The sequence below is a fragment of the Tamandua tetradactyla genome, chromosome 8 (assembly GCF_023851605.1).
Source record: "Tamandua tetradactyla isolate mTamTet1 chromosome 8, mTamTet1.pri, whole genome shotgun sequence".
Classification (NCBI taxonomy): Eukaryota; Metazoa; Chordata; class Mammalia; order Pilosa; family Myrmecophagidae; genus Tamandua; species Tamandua tetradactyla.
Genome location: NC_135334.1, coordinates 58704227 through 58725052, shown reverse-complemented (window position 1 = coordinate 58725052; position 20826 = coordinate 58704227). Strand labels below are relative to the sequence as shown.

The 20826-nt window shown below is 40.5% G+C and overlaps 1 protein-coding gene across 26 annotated transcripts in view; it reads right to left on the bottom strand.

Moving 5' to 3' along the window:
* Window positions 1-20826, bottom strand: part of SYTL2 (synaptotagmin like 2) — a 120522-nt gene that overhangs the window by 43850 nt on the left and 55846 nt on the right. For 17 of the 26 annotated variants that reach the window (XM_077113370.1, XM_077113369.1, XM_077113372.1 and 14 more), the window contains 2 exons: window positions 12021-12172; window positions 10082-10217 (listed from right to left, as the gene is read on the bottom strand). In XM_077113370.1, the coding sequence (XP_076969485.1) occupies window positions 10082-10217; window positions 12021-12172 (288 nt within the window). Of the gene's footprint in view, window positions 1-3801; window positions 3907-10081; window positions 10218-12020; window positions 12173-20826 lie in introns of those variants that run through there. The other 9 variants (XM_077113373.1, XM_077113397.1, XM_077113398.1 and 6 more) reach the window with 6 other exon arrangements.

Sequence of the window (20826 nt, the reverse complement as noted above, 5' to 3'; positions counted from 1 at the left end):
AGAGATGAAAAAAACAACAACAACAGTGGAGACCTACAATAGATTTGAAGAGGCAGAAGAAAGAACTGGTGAACTAGAGAAGAGGACATTTGAAATCCAAAACACTAAAGAAAATATAGGGAAAAGAATGGAAACATATGAGCAGGGTATCAGGGAACTGAAAGACAAAATGAAGCTCATGAATATATGTGTTGTTGGTGTCCCAGAAGGAGAAGAGAAGGGAAAAGGAGCAGAAAAACTAAGCAGGAAATAATCACTGAAAATTTCCTATCTCTTACAAAAGACATACAAGTACAGATTCAAGAAATGCAGCATACCCCAAAGAGAACAGATCCAAATAGACCCACTCCAAGACACCTACTAATCAGACTGTCAAATTTCAAAGACAAAGAGAGAATTTTGAAAGCAGCAAGAGAAAAGCAATCTATCACATACAAGGGAAGCTCAATAAGACTATGTGTGGATTTCTCAGCAGAAACTATGGAGGTGAGAAATATTTAAGACCATGAAAGAGAAAAACTGCCAGCCAAGAATTCCATACCCAGCAAAACTGCCCTTCAAAGACAAGGGAGAGAGTAAAGTATTTTCAGACAAACAGTCACTAAGAGAATTTGTGACTAAGAGCTCTACAAGAAATACTAAAGGGAGTATTACAGGCAGATAGGAAAAGACAAGAGAGAGAGGTCTGGAGAAGAGCGCAGAAATGAAGACTATCAGTAAAAGTAAAAAGAGAAAAAATATTAGATATGACATATAAATTCCAAAAGATAAAATGGATGAAAAAAGTACTGCATTTACACTAATAACATTAAATGTTTATGGATTAAAATCTCTGTGCCAGTTTGAATGTTGCAAAACCCAGAAAAGCCATGTTTTTTTAATCCTCATTCATTATTGCTGGGTGGAATCTTTTCTACTGCTTCCATGGAGATGTGAGCCACCCAATTGTGGGCTGTAACTTTTGATTAGGTAGTTTCCATGGAGATGTGTCTCTACCCATTCGAGGTGGGGTTGTTTACTGGAGCTCTTTAAGAGGGAAACATTTTGGAAAAAGCTTCAGTGCTAACAGAGCCCACACAGTAAGAGATCTTTGGAGATGCAGAAGGAAAATGCCCCCAGGGAAGACCTATGAAATAAGGAGAGAAAGCCAGCAGATGTTGCCATTTGCCTTCCCGGTTGACAGAGGTGTCCAGAAGCTAAAGATCCAGCAGACACCAACCATGAGTCTTCCCAGCTGACAGAGGTGTTCCAAATGGCATCAGCCTTTCTTGAGTGAAGGTAACTTCTTATTGGCACCTTAATTTGGACATTTTCATAGTCTTAGAACTGTTAACTTGCAAGTTAATAAATTCCCCTTTTAAAAGCCATTCTGTTTCTATATTCTGGTATTCTGACAGCTTTTCAAATTAAAACACTCCACAATCAAAATACATAGACTGGCAGAATGGATTTAAAAAACATCTATATGCTGTCCACAGGAGATTCACTTTAGACCCAAGGACAAAAATAGGTTGAAAGTGAAAGGTTGGAAAAAGATATTTCACATAAACAATAAACAGAAAAGGGCAGGGGTGGCTATACTACTATCCAAAAACTTAGGCTCCAAATGTAAAACAGTTAAAAGAGACCAAAAAAAAGACACTATGTACTAATAAAAGGAACAATTCAACAAGAAGACATAACGATCATAAATATTTATGCAGAGTCAGAGTACTCCAAAATACATGAGGCAAAAACTGACAATACTGAACGGAGAAGTAGGCACCTCTACCTTAATAGCTGGAGACTTCAATTCCCCACACACATCAATGGCTAAAACATCTAGACAGAGGATCAATAAGGAAACAGAGATTTTAAATAATATGATAAATGAACAAGGCTTAATAGACATTTACAGAACATTCACCCTACAACAGCAGGATACACATTTTTCTCAAGTGCTCATGGATCATTTTCAAGGACAAACTTTATGTTGAGTCACAAAGCAAGTCTCAATAAATTTAAAAATATTGAAATTACACAAAACACTTTCTTGGATCATAATGGAATGAAAGTGAAAATCAATAACTGGCAGAGGACTGAAAAAATTCACAACTATATGGAGGCTAAACAACATACTCTTAAACAACAAATAGATGAAGGGAGAAATTACAAGAGAAATCAGTAAATGTCTCAAGGCAAATGAAAATGAAAACAAAACATATCGAAATTTATGGGATATAGCAAAGGTGGTGCTGAGAGGGAAATTTATTGCCTTAAATGCCTTTATTATAAAAGAAGAAATAGCAAAAGTCAAAGAATTAACTTCACTTGGAAGAATTAGAGAAAGAACAGCAAACTAACCCCAAAACAAACAAAAGGAAAGAAATAATAAAGATCAGGGCAGAAATAACTGAAATTGAGAATATGTAAACAATAGAGAAAATCAACCAAACCAGAAGTTGGTTCTTTGAGAAAATCAATAATATCGCTGGACCTTTAACTAGGCTGGCAAAAAAAAAAAAAAGAGAGAGAGAGAGAGAGAGAAAGCAAGAGGTTTTAAATAAATAAAATCAGAAATGGAAGAGGGGACATAACCACTGACCCTGGAGATAAAAAGCAGGTAATGAGAGGATACTATGAGCAATTATATGCTAATAAACTATAAACGCAAATGAAAATGGTTAACTTCCTAGAAAGGCATCAATAACCAATTCTGACCAGAGAAGAAACAGATGACCTCAACAGACCAATCACAAGAGATTGAATCAGTCATCAAGAAGCTCTATCCTCACCCCCCACCCCCCAAAAAACAATTTATAGAACCAGAATCAAATTCTAAAAGGGATTGTTTTCACCTCTCTCTCTTATATTAGTCCTTACATATTCATTTAGCCCATATGGATGTGAGTTCCTTGGAAGCAGATGCTATGTCTCATCCCCAAAGCCAGAACTGTGCTGGCACATGTCGGAACTCACATGAAGCTTGAATGAATGAGCAAATGAAGTAATGGCTCAGGAATGGAGTGAGGCAAGGAAATTAGAAAAAATATGTGATGTCAAGCCCTTTAAGTTGGTATTTTTTAAAGTAAAATATTATGTCTCGGCATACACAGTCCTTTACTGCTACTACACTTCATGCTACAGATTTCTCTAACACAAATATTCTTATCTAAGCATAGTGTGACTCTGATGCCACAGTGAAACTATTTCTAGCACAATTGATTTGGGAAAATCTGAGTTCCTATAGGATCCAGAAGGATTCTTCTAAGAGCTAAATATAAATAAATGATTCCGTGGAGCAGGTCTCCAAGAAATGAAATCTTCACGTCACTGGAAGAACTAGCATTCCAAGGAAGAAATATCGAATGATTTGTCCTGTAGATTGGCTCATCTTTACCCTGCCTTTGGGAGTAAGGTAGGTGCCTTACACTGATGGTATTATTAAGATAAGGGTGAATAGCTAATACCTTTGGGAGGGGAGGATGGGTATATATTCATACAAAAGTCTTTTAGGAAAAAGAGAGCATGTGTGGAAAACAATGTATTTCACAGCTGAAGATTTAGTTTTAACTTACTGATTTCCATGTTTTTACCTTCTTATTCTACTCACCCCCCTGCGAACCCTATAAAAGGGCAGTGAACAAAACAAAATACAGCAATGAACAAAACATAGTGCTTGTCCTTATGGGTTGTTGTTGGTAGTGGGGACAAACAACACATACAAAATTAAATATATAACATCAGGTGGCAATAAGTGTGATGAAGGACAACAAGACAGGGTAAGGACATTCATTCATTCCATAGATGTTTACTGAGTACCTACTGTGTGCTAGACATCTTGTGCTGTGCTTGGGATGTGATGATGAAGATGATTCAGGTCCTCAACCTTGAGAGAACAATGCAGACATTCTCAGTCCTGGAGATCTGGATTTTTAAAAATTCCTTGGGCAATTATGACATAGAGGCCACAATAAGAACTCCTCATCAAGTCAACCAAATAACAACTTTTACATATCTCTGAGTATCCTATGAACACCTCGAATTCCTTCTAATTGATTTTATCTCTTAAATACATTCAAACTTTTCCTCTTTTCTCCAGTCCCTTGCTTAAGTCTCATCATCTTTCACCTAACTTCCGCTATAATACCCTAATTGAACTCTGTCTCCACACAGCGCCAGAAACATGGCCGTAAAAAGTAAACCTAGGGGGAAGAGAGAAATGAGACAAAATGAAGTCTCAGTGGCTGAGAGATTTCACACAGAGTCGATAGGTCATCCCGGAAGTTATTCTTATGCATTATATAGATATCCCTTTTTAGTTATGGTATATTGGAGTAGCCAGAGGGAAGTACCTGAAACTGTTGAGCTGTATTCCAGTAGCCTTGATTCTTGAAGACGATTGTATAAAGATATAATATTTACAATGTGACTGTGTGATTATGAACATTGTGACTGATATCTTTTTTTTCCAGGGTACGGATGGATGAGTAAAACAAATATGGATAAAAAAATAAATAAATATCAGAAGGACAAAGGGCGAGGGCGGGCCATGGTGGCTCAGCAGCAGAGTTCCCACCTGCCATGCCGGAGATCCCGGGTTCAATTCCCGGTGCCTGCCCATGCAAAAAAAAAAAAAGAAGGACAAAGGGCAAAATGCATTGGATAGATGGAAATGCTGGTGGTCATTAAGAGGGAGGGGTAGAGTGTATGGTATGCATGAGTTTTTCCTTTTGTCTTTTTCTTTCTTTTTCTAGAGTGATGAAAATGTTCTAAAAAATGATCCTGGTGATGAATACACAATGTATGTATTGTGTGCCACTGACTGTACACCATGTATGGAATGTATGTGCATGAAGATTTCTCAATAAAAATATTTTTTCAAAAAAAACCTGATCAAAAAGTGATTTAGTGGCTCCTTGTGACTGAGAGGAAAAAGTCCATCCTTTTGACTGACATTCAAGACTCTTCACAATCTTATTCCAGCCTCCTCTTTCACATAATTGCCCACCATTTCCATAGCATATCTGCCATACCAATTCTAGACCCCCAACATGCCGAACCATACCGTATTCCTACGTCATCCCCTCTGCCTGCACTGCCCTCTCTCCAAGTCTAACTAATATAACTCTTCTTATCTACCAAGAATCACCTTAAATGTGACTATCTCCAGAAGCTTCCTTAACAACCTCCCCTTTCCAACCTAGGCATGGTCAGCATCACTCTCTCTGCTCCCACAGCCTTATAAATGCACATATCATACCATCTCGTAATTTATGATTATGCATGTCAGCCTTATCCAAATGATGAAATCCTCAAGGACAGAGACCACATCTTTGTCATCCTGGAATTCCTACTTACCATGCTGTATACAATAAATTCTCAGTAATTGCTGACTGAAGGAATAAAGGGCTGAATTAAAAGTGGATGAGTGGCCCTACAGAATGATTTCTTCTACAGGGTGCTACAGGAGGACATTAAATGAGTGTTCTGAATCAATTGTAAACAGGGACATTCAAATGCTTCATATCCAATAAGTAGCCTGAAAGCAAAGGTAACCAACCTATGGATTAATGGTTCCATCCTTTCCATTCATACCTATTTTTCTTCTCTTTGTCCTATTTTTCTCCACCCCTCAGTCTTACACTGTCTTTCTTCTGGACTTCCTTTCTAACTCATCTGCCTCTGGCCCAGGTCTGCTAATCGTATCCCCTGCTCCTTGTAAGAAAAGCAGTCACTGCCCTCTGAATGATGATATCTATTACTAGGCCTCGTTTATATACAGTCAGAGCAGGCTCCCACCTTCTCAGTGTGAAGTCAGGGCCCCAAGAAGCCCACTGCCCCTAATATGTAACTCTACTTCTACTCAAGACCTTGCTTCCTTTAGTTAAAAACTCTGATCCCTATCAGGACACACAGACAGGGTATTCTTTAATCTTTTAGGAACCATCAAGAACTCTGAGTCAGCCTAACAGGAAGTCTCCAGAGTACTGGACCAGGCACTTGGCAAACTGCCAATGCCTGCCTTATTCAGTGTTCTCATCTGTGCTATACAGCAGATGCAAAGGATTACTGGGGCTGTGTGTTAGGGATGACACAAACAGGTTTAGATTCATGCTTCAGTAGGGAGTTTCAGAAATGATTTAGAAAAGAAAGATGCCAAAAAAATTCCATTCATACAAGCTTAAGCTATTTTTTTAAAAAAAGCATTCTTTATGGTAAAAGGCATATTAGGTACCTTCAAAGGAGAATAAAGGTGACGACCAGGCAACTGGGAGATACTGGAATGTGGCAACATGTGGGAAAAAGAGCCAGGGGGAAATGAATTGGGAAGCATGGAATGGACTTGAGAAACTGTCTTTTCTTCAAAGGCCTAGGTTGGCCCTGCTGGCTATAGAGTTAAGAGCATATAATCTCCACAGGAGCCAGTCGTCAGAGAGGCAATCTTAAAGGAAAAGAATAAAGAAAGAGAAGTGAAAAGGTAAGTTATTTTCAGTCTCCTTTAGTTCAAGGAAGCACCGTTAAGGAACTACCTAAGGCCTTGTTTAACAGAGGTTACAAATCTCTTTTACAGAACACATTACCTCAAATTACAAAGGGTGGGCAGCTCATCCCTTACAGGCCTACCTTTATAGTCAGCACATATTATACTTCATTTATAGGCAGGGTCCTGACCCAAATGGAAGAGAGTCTCATATTCTTACATGTCTCCTCACCTTGGCTCTGCCATGTCCTGTGGATTATCATGTAAAGGATCCACAATTATTTCTTGGGGGAATGGTGTGCTATCAAAGCATGGTTCAAGGACCCGTGCCAGTCCATGAACTGTTTGTTAGCTGTCCACATGAGATAAGTACAGACATGGAGAGCATGCATTTAGAAACATTTACAACCATTTGCTGAGCCATTCCAGCACATGATGAGTTGGTTATGTTTTGCATACCTTTGTTGTTTTCTCTATTCCATTTTTCTACTAATTCATTTTCACTATATTCTACAAAGGGTATCAATCTGTGCTAGACTAGTGGGGAAAAAAAAAATTTGCCCATCCCTACAAACAGTTTGGGAAGCACTGGTCTGGACACCACTGCCCAACTGAAAATCAGTAACCAGAACTACAGCTATGAATATTCAGCATTGTACTTCACCACTCTAGACAAAATGCTGCTCTCAGCTCCTCTGCTTATCACTCCTCTCTCTGCTTCCTCGAGCAAACAAATGTGAGTTTAGAAAGCTTCCAATGCTTGAGTACATGCTGGGTACCCACAGCATTTTAATTCTTCAAGGGCTGGACCCCAAAGAATGGTGGCCACAACAGAGAGGACTTTTGCACAGAGCCTATTAGAAAAACTCCTTCAGAAACTGCAATAGCCAGTCATGGCTGCCTCACACTCCCCAATCCCTGACTCCCCCAGTTAAGAAAATATTGACAGGTATTGAGTCATTCTATTGAAGCTCACTTAGTCTAAAAGCACAGGCCCCAAAATACACTTAACACACCCAGTTCACAAAGGTTAAAGTATAGTTGAGAAACATTACAGGAACTTGATACGGAGTAAAGTAGTGAAGTCTGACATGGAAAGGAGGAAGTAAAAACCAGTCCCTTCTATGCTTCTAGATGATTACCATCCATACCCCACGTATTAGAGTGTGGGCCTTTAATGAGCAAAGCTTAATGGAAACATCTAACATCTTTATTCTTGCCTTCTCAACCACGCTTCAACCATGTGATAGTAACTCAATTATAATGCCATCTGGAAATTGTCAATTTCCTTATTCCTGAAAAGTTCTGAGTGGATCCCACACCCTGTTTCATTTAGTCTCACAACATCCTGGTGAAGCAACTCCATTCTGGTTTGTAGATAAGACCCAAAAGACTTGTCTGAGATCATACTGGAATACATTAAATAGCAGATGCAAATTATGGAAGCTATATTATTATTAACCTCAAAGTGAATAAGAATGGGGGAATATCTGCCAGCCTACATGGGACCATGAGGAAAATGGGTGGGATATGAGGACAGAGGCATCTCTTTTCCTTCAGGCCATTTGGGATGGTATCAGTTCCTGGGAGAAGTATAGGCAATCTGCCCCAGACAAAACTGTGCAATGAGTCACATTTGTCTTTAACATCTCTGATTTTTCCCCTTTTTCCCTCTATGGCACTTCCACCCACATCCATTAAGTGGTCAGTGCTCTGCTGCTCCCTATCCCCCATTAAACTTGGCTCTTAGTTGCTGCTCTCACCTAGTTGTGGTGAATCTAAGTGGCTGTGTTCCCTCTCCAACGTTTCCTAATATTTAAGGTTTTATACTTCCCTATGGAAGAGGCCTTCACTCCATTAGGGGGACTGAAGGCAGCTGGTAATTGGGGAGTCATCAAAGGGGAAAGGTAGGGTTTTGCACACTGTTCCCGGGCCTCCTGAAATATCCGTGTATATGCAAGAGCCCACATTTCCATTTACTGAGCACCTACTTTGTGCTATGTATGGACTGAGTTAAGAATTCTACCTTCACTAGCTAGATAAATTCTCACTCATCTACTAGCAACCAATAGTTACTCTTATTTCAAAGTTGAGAAGACAAAGGCTCAAGAAGTTAAATCACTACCAGCTCAAGGTCACAGTACCAGTTGGTGGCAATTGGTAAGGTGTTCTAACCTCTAGCCAACATGGCCACTGCAGATAGAGCAGAATATTATAGAGCGGCCCAGTGGGGAACCAGTGTAGCCTACCATTAACATGGAAAGCAAAGTGATCGCTGTTCCAACAAGGAAATGGATACATAATGGGTACATTAATACAGTCAGTATTCCATTACCCATGTGATATAACTTTACTCATATTTGGCTCTGAAATGCCTCTAGGTACCTGTATCATATACCCTCCCCCTTCAATTGTTGGAAACAGCCCTGTTCCTCTGGCCTGCGCCTCAGACCCTGACTCAGTGGCTCTACTAACAGCAAATACAATGACTTCACCCTAGTCAGAGACCAAGTTGTCTCCACTGAGGAGCTAGGGGAAAAACGTATCTCCTCTTCCCACCAAAGATCAACAACTTTACCTAATGGACTCCAAGGGAAAGCTCCTTAAATACCTAAAAGTGCATCATCATGCCTCAAAATGTTCATGGTGACATAGCCTTCCACTGGCTACTTCTTAGAAAGGATGTACAAATATACATTTTGATTGGTCAGATAACAATGTGAACGGAAAACATTAAAAAATTAAGACTGAAATATTGAGACAATCTGCATTTTTAGGAAGCATTTGTTTAGAACCTACCATGTGCCAAGTATTCTACATATAAATTACCACTACTTCTCACCACAGCCTTTCCAGATAGATAGTAAGATACCTAGTCTATAGTTAAGAAAATAGACTCAGAGTGGTGAAATGATTTGCCCATGGTCAAATGGATAAAAAATGACAGATTCAGGATTTGAATTCATGTCTACCTCCCAAGCTTGAGTTTCTTCCATTGCATCAGGGTGTTGCAATTTGATCATCATTCCTCTCTTCCCAGAAATGACTTACTCCCCTATATTTGTTTTAAAATACACTTTCATTTGACTCCAAGGGGAAATCTTAGTACAAAAACAAAATAGCTCTTGCTGGTGCTAGAAGAAATCACCACTTAATAGTTTAATTTTATTTAAAATTCAGATTTATTAGAAATCCTGGAAACTGAGAAAGGATACTATTCAGGCTTTGTCCCAATCAGGGCTCAGAATTCTCTCGTACACCACTGATTTCCCTATGTCCATGAGAACAGAACAGTCTGGCATTTGTATTCATAGCCGGCCATTTTGCCCATTCAGTACACTAAGCCATGATGAATCCCACCTGCAGCAGTTCGTCCCACAAACTCTGTGTTGCACATGTGTATGTTTAATTTAACCCATTAAATTTAACACATGTAATGGGTTAAATGGTTTCCCATTTAACCATTTTTAAATGTACATTTGGATGGTATTAATTACAGTCACAAGGTTGTGTTACCATCACCATCATTACCATCCATTACTAAGACATTTTCATGACCCCAAATAGAAACCGTGTATCTATTAAGCAATAATCTGCCTCTCACAAGTTCTGTCTTACCTTGGGCTTGTTGTAGCTGCATCTTCTTCTGGCTCTTCCACAACACCAGTTAGCTCTGGGGAAAGCAAAGCATCTTTGTTGACATTATTCACCCAGCTTTCCTTTGCCCCATTTGCTCTGTTCTTACTCTGCTCTGCTGAAACAGAAAATGATCAAGACAGGAAGGTTATCTTTCACCTCTGAGACCTACAACTCCCCTATTGGATCTTATCACAAAAGGCTCAAAACTGAATCTCAGGCCTGCCTGGAGTGCCAAGACAATCACTAACAAGTCTGAGTGCCAAGGGCCGGGATTCTAACTATGAGAGAAGTCATTACATTCCCGTGATACTAGCTCCCTCCACGCAGAGTCTCCTGAGGGTGTGGGTGTATCTTTAAATGGGCAGGTAATCCTAGGAACCACCTAGGCAAACTTCTGATCTGAAGTGAGGTCAGCATCAAAAGTGCAATGGTCAGGGGCTGCTCAGCACAGGGACTCTTCATTATCACTGGAGCACATCCTTATCAAGCATTACTGAACATTTACAATATTCCCAGCTCTATGCTGAGCTCTGGGATACAAACGGGAGTCTTTTCAGTTTGGAACATTCCCCTTCACTGCCCTTTCATTTCCTGAGTCTCTACATATCCAAATCCTACATACTGTTTAATATCTAGCTCAAATGCCAGCACCTCCACTAAAGCTCTATGCTCTTCCTTCAGGAAATAACCTCTTTTACCTCTGAACAGTCAGAACTCTTTATCAGAAACTCTTGAATAATTAACATCAACTGAGTGATGACAAAGTGCCAGGTACTGGGCTGAGTGTTTTGTATGCATTATCTTATGAAGTAGGAGCTATTTTTTTAAGTTTACAGACATGGAAGCTCAGGATCAGAGTTTTAAAAACTTGCCTAAGGCCACAAAGCTAGTAAATTCCAGGAATATTTTCATCATTGTTAAGAAGATGAAGTAATACTATGGCTCCCAACTTCCAAATACATTTTAGGGTGGTATTCCCCATAGGTGCCTTTACACATAAGTCTCATTTTCTTCAACTGCAAAATGGAGTCAACAGTACTAATCTGTACACTTCATGACTTCTGAAGGTCGGAGTGGTTTTGAAAAGCAAGAGGGTTGCAAGCAATGCATGGGACATACTAAGTAGCCAGCCGTTATCTGTGACTCTGAGTCAGAAAGATTTTATTTGAAATCCCAACTCTGCCATTTGCCAACTCTATATGGCCTTGGGCAATTACCTAACTTCTCTGTGCTCCATATTCTCTCTCTATAGAAAGGAGTTAATAACACAAGATTGTTTTAATAAATAATAGAGAAAGCATACCTAGCATGCATCAGATGCTCAGAGATAACTATTTTCCTTATTGAGAACAGACAAGAAGACGGTCTATGCTAAGGGTAAAAGTTTATTCTAAACTAGTCCAGAGTTGAGAAAAGGCACAAAATAATTATTTCATGAATTCAAAAGAATTCTAAATAAGCCCGCTGAATACTACCTTCATAGTCATTTAAATAACATAACTGGTTGATTAAAGAAGTACTAGATGTCAAGGTCATTAAACAGAAAAGCTGATATCTGTCTAAGCCCCTCACCCTAATCAGAAATAAAAAGTTCTGAATCTTCAGAGTTAAAAGCCAAAGAAAGAAGAGGCAGTAGGTCTCTGTAAATCCCAATTATCTATACTACAACATCTAAACATGACCCCTAAAGGGCTTCTATGTCCCTCAACTCCACACTGAGTCACTTGGCCCAGCCCTCATCCATCTAAATCCAGGGTAGAGAATTTTGAGTTAGAGGGCCACACAACATGCAAAATGTGCCTCCTAATGATTTCCCTCAGCACATTTCAGTAATACTTCTAATACTCCTCCCTTCTGATTCCAGATTCCTCCCTCCAAACAAACGCTGGCTGTAAGAGTAGTAGTCAAATCAATTCACCTGCTACCTGGGGCTTCTTCTTTCTCATGGATGCTCTGATGACATCTGCACCATGCACTTTGTCTCTGTGCCTTTTTGCCTTGGCTTCATAAAACCATTGGCCACTCATATTTTTCAGCAGCTGGTCATCCTTAATTTTTTCAGGCAAATGTCTATAAAAGGAAAAGAGCTTTACTTCACTGAGAACCCATAGTAAATAAAGGAGTTTGCTATGACAGTGCATAAAGAAATTTGTAAACATACAACTGAAATGAAGCTCTCAATATTTTAGAAGATCCCACAAACCTCCTAGATGACTAATAAATGTGTGTCCCCCTTTGACTGAAAAGACAGGAAAGTCAAGGTTAACATTTTTTCAAAATTCAAAGATTTAATCCATGATCCCCAGACAACACCTGAAATTCCTCTTGAGAAGATTCACTTTTTTGACTGCAGTCTTCTGGGTTCATTATGCAAAGGCAAATACCCCAGGGAAGGACGATATATCAAGCTTCCCTGAGTCTTGGTTTCCTTATCTATAAAAAGGGATTAATAGTAACCCTCCTCATGGGGCTGCTCTGAGGCTTAAATTAGCTAATGCCTACAAACAGCCTTACGCATATGCCTGGCACCTATTAAACACTGGATGAATAACCAGTGGGACGTTTGTGTATAGAAACCAGTCCTTTCTATTTTGGTGAAATGAGTTTATCAGAGACTTTTCTGGAATCCAATGGAGGGAGGAAAGTTGAGGGGGATATGATGTTCCTGGTGTTTAAGAAAAGGCAGGCTTAAATCAGGGGAAAACCAAATTTGAGGATGGAGGAGAAGGGGGAAGGGGATGAAGAGGGAAGTTCCATTTGTGCAGATACTGCTTTTAATATTTCCATAACCATTCACCCTCAGTGAAAAGCTATAACTGCAAGAACAAGTGAAAAACAACCCTCTTAAACCTCCCTAATTTGAATTGGCTGGAAAAATATTGTTTTAATTGAAAAAGTTTTTAACCTCTGCACATTTATCACTATATCCTTCTCAATAAAATAAGAACAACACAATCTATCTTTTCTAACTCATAGAAATGTACTTAGAATAAAGTGAAATAAAAGCTTTCATTCAAAGTGAAACTGAATTCTTAGAAGACAAAATACACATAAATCCAAGAACATTTTATGACTGCATTAAAGCTAATATTCATGATTCCTCAAGTAGCAAATCTAAGTATTTTAGGCTGAGAATGAGAATGGGCAAAGGTCGTAGCAGTGCTGTTTGAGAGTTGCACAAAGGCATACCTGGAAGTGGGGGAAACAAAAAGGGTAGTTACACTGGATCTAGCAAAGTTATGTCCTCCCTTCCAAGCATGCCTGGAAAGTATGCTTAAATCCAGAGTCCAGCTCTCTGCTGGAACATCCTCCCCTTTCCCAATTATCTAGGAAGAAGTGACTTTGTTTCAAAACTTACTTACAACCTTTGGCCACATCAGGACAGTCCATCACCAAATCCTGACTAAGACAGCACTATCATTTCTTATTAAATGTTTCTAATGGCTTCCCATTGCCTAAGGCTTTCAGCAGAGCAAACTCCCTGCTGGGCTGGACTTTTGAGTTCAATTCCACAAGAGAGAAGTCCTTCTACCTCTCCCTGCTTAGGTCATGAGTTCCTCATCTTTGGGTCTTTAATGTCTGGAAAATAACGGCCTTCTAGTCAGTGCTTGCAGAGTAAAGAAATATCACGAGGCCCTGACCATCTGGCTTAAGGCTACCTTTTCAGATTATCCTGTTGACTAGAATTCTAACTGTCCTTCAAACTGCTCTTTCATATCTCCATACTTCTGTAGATGACAGAGGTAGGAAGGTGCGGCAAAAAGACAATGGGCTTTGGAGTCTCCCAAAGTTAAGTCCAAATCCCTGTTCTTACTGTTCTTAAATGTATGACTTGGGCAGGTTACTGAACCCCTCCAATGTTCAGTCATTGTTTGTAAAGATGCGGTTAAGACCTCCTCTGTAGAACCCCAGGGGTGAGTAAATGAGGTGTTTATCTGAAAGTACCTAACAGGGCCTGCATTTTGGTAAGAAGCCAATAAATGTGAATTCTCTTGTGATATCTTTCCCTTCCTTCTCTATCCAGCACACTGTGTCTCAGCCTTTCCTAACTCCTGAGGGCACAGTTCCGCTTGCTGTACTCCATGCTTCCACAGCACCTCTACCAGGGTACTTACCACACTGGGCATTTATCAGACTGGGTTCTAATGATCTATTTGCACATCTTTGAGTAGGCTAAACAGAACTCTGAAAACTCCTCCAAGGCGAGGACTGCATCTTAATCACCTCTGTAACGCCAGCACTCAGCAAAGAGCCTGGCACAGAACAGATATCCAGTAACTGTTTCTTGAGTGAATAAATCAATGAACAAATAAATGCTCAGCAGCCACCCCAGTCTGAGTCATGCAAAAGATAAAAAAGATCTTGTCCCCACTGGGGTTAAGTTGAACTATATCCCATCTCAATGGCAGTGCCTTTCTTCTGATGAAGCAGAACATACTCATCTCCTAGCAGACAGTAAAAAAGCATGTGCGACATGCTGTCAGTCATCATCTTGTTGGAAAAAACCACAAACCCTCATACTATAGCAACTGCCAATTTCTTTTCATGAGGTTATTTACTTATTTTTGTCGTACAACTGAATGGCACTTCGCAGGGTTCCTTGTGTAACCCTTGACTTGCTCCTGCCTAAATGACTGTCTGCAAGCCCCTGATTATGCAAAGCTTTCAATGCACAATAAGCACATGCTGTGTGAGTCAGAATCACTGAAACACATGGCCCCTGAACAGTCCGATAGCCATTATATTAAAGAATTGAGATTGTCTGGCTCATTTCTTTTACAGTGGCTAAAAAATCTTTCAAATTTAGTAAGTGCCACTTATGAATTTCCTAACATGATAATCACTGCTAGATTTAATAAATCAATTTTCTTCTTTTCCTATCTTAGTCATTTGGAATGTTTAATAAATGAATACATATAGGTGATGCCACAGTCCAAGTTTGTCAAGTTGCAGATCTTTACAACTAAAGTCCCACCATCTATGTGGTCCCTTTAAAATCTCTATCAGTCCACACTGGTCTCTCAGTTTTCCTGAACTATGATTGCACCAACCAAATTAGCACTAGATTCTTTAATTGCTGTACCAACTACTTAAAGTGGGACAAGGAAAAATTTCTTGGAACTCACACTTTCTATCCCTTCCTCCCCACACAGGCAGTTTGTGCTTAGCAGAGAGCTCAGAATAGAGTAGATGCTCATTAAATATCTATGGGCTGTTCATTTCCTGGTACCTGCTTTCCTGGTACCTGCCCATGCAAAACAAATATATATATATATTTGGGCTACCTGGGAAGAAGCGAAGGCAGAAGAGCACACAGTTCAGAGAGGACACAGTCCTGTTGGCCCTCCAGGCAGAGTGATGCCAATTCTTCAGCTAACAGTTAGAAACATCTGCTTTGTATTGACCTACATGCTTGGTACCTAACATGTAGCACCTCATTTAATCCTTACAATCTCATCACGATGTGCAAAGAATTTAGTCCATTGCAAACGATGGCCGTCTTGCCTCCTGTATATGTTAAAGTCCAAATCTAAATCCTGCCTGGTTATTTGTTCATTCATTATTTCATTAATTCCCTATTATGTGCCAGGTATATAGTAGGAGTTATGCAGAAAAACTTCAATCTTCAGCCACAGCTGCCAATGTCAACTCCTGTGGTGAAAGCAGAGTTTGAGCACTTTTAGGGGGAAGCCAAGAAAGCAATGATACACTCCAGAATGGCTTCAAAACTTTCCCCTACCCCAATTTCCTCCTTGTGCTTATATATGCACACTCTGGCTTCTAGCTATCCAAAATGATGGGTTCATTAGGCAAGGCCAAGCATCAAAGGCAGAACCTGGGATATTATCTAGGCAACTGGGGATGAGAAGCAGCAGCAGGCTGGCCAGAAAGGTTGATTCCCCAGCCTTGCTTTATTTAATCCCCCTGCATATTCTGAGCAAAATGATTAGACTGGATGATTTGAATATTCTCTTAGATGCTTGTTTGCAATGTGTGGGCTGAAAGGGACCTTAGATAGTTACCAATGGCCTTATAGATAACATAATTGAGACCCACAGAAGTTAAGAAGCCTGCTCACGGACACACAGAGCTGGGACTAGAAATCAGCCTGATTCCTGGCCAACACGCTATCCACCACCTCATCCCGCCTCAGAGAGCCAAATATGATTTTGGTTTTTAAAATGGCTATCAAACTTCACTCTTTCTACCAAGGGATTCAGTTGTCAATGGAAGATCTGAAAAAACACACATAAAAACGCAATGTTCCTCACAGAGGAAAATGAGAGCAGACATGCATCCCTTGTATTGCAGACACATCACAGAGCCCCAGTCTGCTGAAAGGCAGCACCTGTAGGTAGAAAGTGCACAGGCTTCAGAGACTGATTAACAAGGCTTCCACTTTTATAAGGCACTTAACTTCTTTAACCCTGTTTCCTCATCTGTTGATATGTGATGCTTCACATACAATATGGTCACTTCACAAATATCAGTTCCATTCCCCTTTCCTTTCATAGGAAATACCACCAGGTGTCCTAGAAAGCAGTTCTTCAATGACAACTGCCTTCATTTAAAAGAAACAGGCCTTAAGGAAGCAGCTGAGAATCATAAGACGTGGTCATGGTTGAGATGATATCTACTGCCAAAACACCCCTCATTATAGCTGTGGTTGTGGGCAAGGGTGGGGGCGGGGAGGAGGTGGGGTGTTGTGCAGATGCATATGTTCGGCGATTTCCTGCTGGCAGTGTGACCCAAAGCACAGGAAACGCCACCTCTAGCAGTGTGTCATTTTCAAACCATAAAAAACGAAAATGATATTTGTGCATGAACGGTGGTATTTCCTTTTTTTAAAAAAAGAGAAAGGCAGAGGGTGGGGAGACAGAAAAAGGATTCATCCTGGCGTCTGCTTCACTGCTGGTCTGTAAACTCTCTCCACCTGCCAGTTAGGGAAGCAAGATGGAAAGAGACACGTGGAAATAACTAGGCATGGCACATGCTACAGGTAGAAAGGTAGCACATAAGTTGTGGTGGCAACAGTGATCTGGAACTGATATGTTCTCAACTCTACCCAGAGACGCCATGGTGGACATCTACCTGGGTTCAAGTCCATGTCCTATCATTAATAGGTTGTGTGAGTTGGGAACTGGACATTTCCTCTGTATGAGACTCATTTTATTATCCATGAAACCAAATTAGGAGGTAACAGATAGTCTAAATCATCTTCAAAGCATCTTGGATGAGGATGGGAGTGAACAATTCAAAGCACTAAATATATGAGGAATGACAAAATAGATTTCAACTAAAATGCCAAATCTCTTCAATCAGTCACAAAACTATGCCAAAAAGGATTCTGAGGCCGTGTCTGGGTTTAGTAGTCCACTAATGGACTATAATCCATTAGTGATGTCCTCATGCTATGGGAGGATTACACGCCAAAATCCTAAATAATTGGCATTTGAAGGAACAGTCTTTAGTTTTAGTGGTAGGCTTGCCTTTCTAACGATGTTTTTTGCTTAGAAAAATATTATAATTATATAATTTACATTTTTGAATCAAATTATATAGAGGAAGACTAGAACAGGCACTGTAAAATCACATTAGGGAACCAAAACTGAGATTTTAGGCTTGCATTTGATAACCACCTACATGGAAAAATACCATTAGATGGCAGATTCCTTGAGGGATGGAATCCTGTTGCAATGATTCAAGAATGGCCTTCATATCACTGTCCAGAGCCATTCCCTGCACTTAACAGGCAGTCAATTAAACTTCACTGCACTGTTAATTGCGAGTTTTAGGAGTAATTACCCTCTTAGGAATCAGACTACTACCAGAGACTTCTGTCCTTCCTTAAAGGCATAAAGTAGAGTGTTCTGAAATGTACTCATCACCTATTATGGACCAGGAAAATTAAAAATTATTTCCCTTAATACTAACTTTCATCTCTTGATATTTTGGTATTATGACTGCACCCATTCTCTGAGTTGAGGCTCAGAGAGATTAGGTAACTCGCCAAATGTACCACAGTTGACTAGTGGTAGAGATGGGAAACAAACTCAGGTCAGTTTGACAACAAGGTCTATACAGGGAAGTTCTTCCCCTGTGTCATGATCAAACTCTCCACTGTTCCTTTTTGAAAGGACAGTAATGAGCAGAATAGCAAGTTGTGAAAAGCACTGGACCAGCAGGTTTTTCCTATCCTGACCCTGGCATTGCCTAGCTGTGAGACCGGGGGCAAGTGGTTTTCCTCTCTGGACCTTACCTTCTTCAGCTATAAAATGACTGATATGGACCAAAATATTTCTTTTCCAGGGCTGTCGGTCCATGGCTCTGACAAAAGAGCTCAAGACAAACAATTGAGGAGATGGCAAAGGGGCTGACAAGCAAAAGCCCATGAGCAGCATTTTCAGAAACAAGAAACCCAGCTCTGTTTCCACCAGCCCAGGACCCTCAACCACCACCTTCTGTCCTAAAGCAAATAGGGGGTCATAGTGAGACCTTTCCTGTGCAGAGCAGACCACAGACTGGGTTTCTTTTGGTATCCACAGGCTCTGGGCCTCATACCCATCTGCTCTCCCTTGTGCACTCCCCCACTCTTCCCCAAGCCCTAGGGTCCTAGACTGACCCAGGCTCAAGTCAACATGAAGAGCTTGGTGCCCACTTAGTAAGTACTCCAGAGAGAGGGGGGAGCAGACAGAGCTTTACTCACACCAGAGTTTTTACCACCTCAATCCTTCTTCTGATCATTCATAAAAGCAGCAAAACAGGGCAGTTCCAAAGGTAGCTGCTCGGATACTCTCAGAAATAGCAGATGAAAAAAGAGTCTGTAAAACTACAACTACAAAGGGACTCAGAATTTTTGCTGTAGCTGTAGCCTGGCTGGTGCCAGGGGTCACACATTCATGCCCCTAACGAGGCTCAGTTCCAGATATATCTGCATTTTTTGAGGATATTTTCATCAACTAGGCAAGTGCTCAAGAAATGCTTCCATTCTTCTTACACAGAATCACAGAGATACTTGGAAGCTCTAACAGCCTGGAACCCCAGGGCTCAAAAAAATATAGAGGTGGGGTTGAGGGGAGCCACTCTGGTTAGATAGAAGAGGCAGAACTGCAGGCCATCTTTAATACCCTGTAGATAGGAGGAATCACAGGTATTAGTAGCTCTTCTGATTGCATGTGTCCTCTTTCATAAGAAAAGATACATAAGCCCATGTCTTGAAGCAGGAAGAGGGATTCCAGGTACAATCCCAGCTCCACTGATTTCTTTCCAAGACTCTCCATCTCCTCTTCTAAAAGAATTAAACAATATCCTCTTTGTACTATGCTTTAAAAGTCACTGTTTTACTTATGCTGCCCCCATCTCCTTATTTCTAAAATAGAACAGTCTCTGCTTTCCCAATTCTCAGGGTTACTGTTGAGAACATAGGAGGATAACATTCATGAAAGGGCCTCATAAATAGTGAATGGGCAAAGTCTTAATGCTCCCAAGGACTCCAGGGGCTGGATTAGTGTAAATCCTCCACTCCTCCTGGGGAAACTGATCGAGGCATACCACTTGCCGGGAATGTGGAACAGGGCCAGATCCAAGTGCACAGAGCACTGCAGGTGACGTGAGGGGAAGAACAGGACAGGTGAGGACCCCTCTTCTCATTATCTCACCAGCTACAACTGCCATCTGTCATTGTCACTGCTCAGTGTCCTACCTCACGCCAAGACCTTCTCTGGGCAAGGTGTGAGGATGTCTGTCTGCTGCTCTTTCTCAGGGAGAGGAGGGAGAGTTCGCGAATGAGTATCTGAAAACCTGGATTTGATTCTCCCCCCCTGGCACTTGCAGATGGTGTGATCTTGAGCAATTCACCTGATCTATCTCAAAGTCAATTTCCTCACATATGAAATGGGGCTAATAATATCCTTCCTCCACCACAATTGCATAGGAGTGCTGCAAGCTCAGAAGAAAAGGACCATTTACATAAACTTGTAAAGCACTGTCTGCATATGAATTATTAGTACTGGTTATCATTAGACACACTACTGATGGAAGTGAATTTTAGCATGCTTTTTTATAATGTATCCATGTTCACGTAGGGTCAAAATATGGAAACTCATGCAAATAAATCCATTAGTCAGGATCTTTGTGTCCCAGAAGTAAGAACATGATCTTTGTGACTCCTTTTTGGATAACTCATGGTATGGCGATCATAAAAAGACTACTACTCACCTGGATTCAGGAAGTCTTTCACTGCCTTCAAAGCCCAAGATTACACACACTGTGAATGGAGGGCCTAGACACAAACCCAGTTCTTCACCATCCTGGTGCTCTTTCCCCCATGAACGTAAGCAAAAGTGGCGGGATTGGGGATGTGGGCCATTTGGGAGCCTCCCCCCCCACTCCCCAACATGGACAGTGCGTCTGAGTGGCCACTCCTCTTGTTGGTCTCAAATCAAAGGAACAACTGACGCAGTTCCAAGAATATTTTGAATTTTGCTTTTGAAACCAATTCAGATATTTCTAAATGTGGATGTTCAAATGTGAGCTACTGTGCCATTTATTTTCTTTTAAGAATGTTAGAAATGTTAAAACATTTCTAATTTGATTCCTGAGTCAGTAAAAAACAGGATGCATGTATACCTGGATTCACATGTATGTATGTGTTTGTGTGTATTTCATTTTAAACTCAGTGTTTAATAAACTATAGGAGTTTAGTTTTTGGATGGAAACCCCAT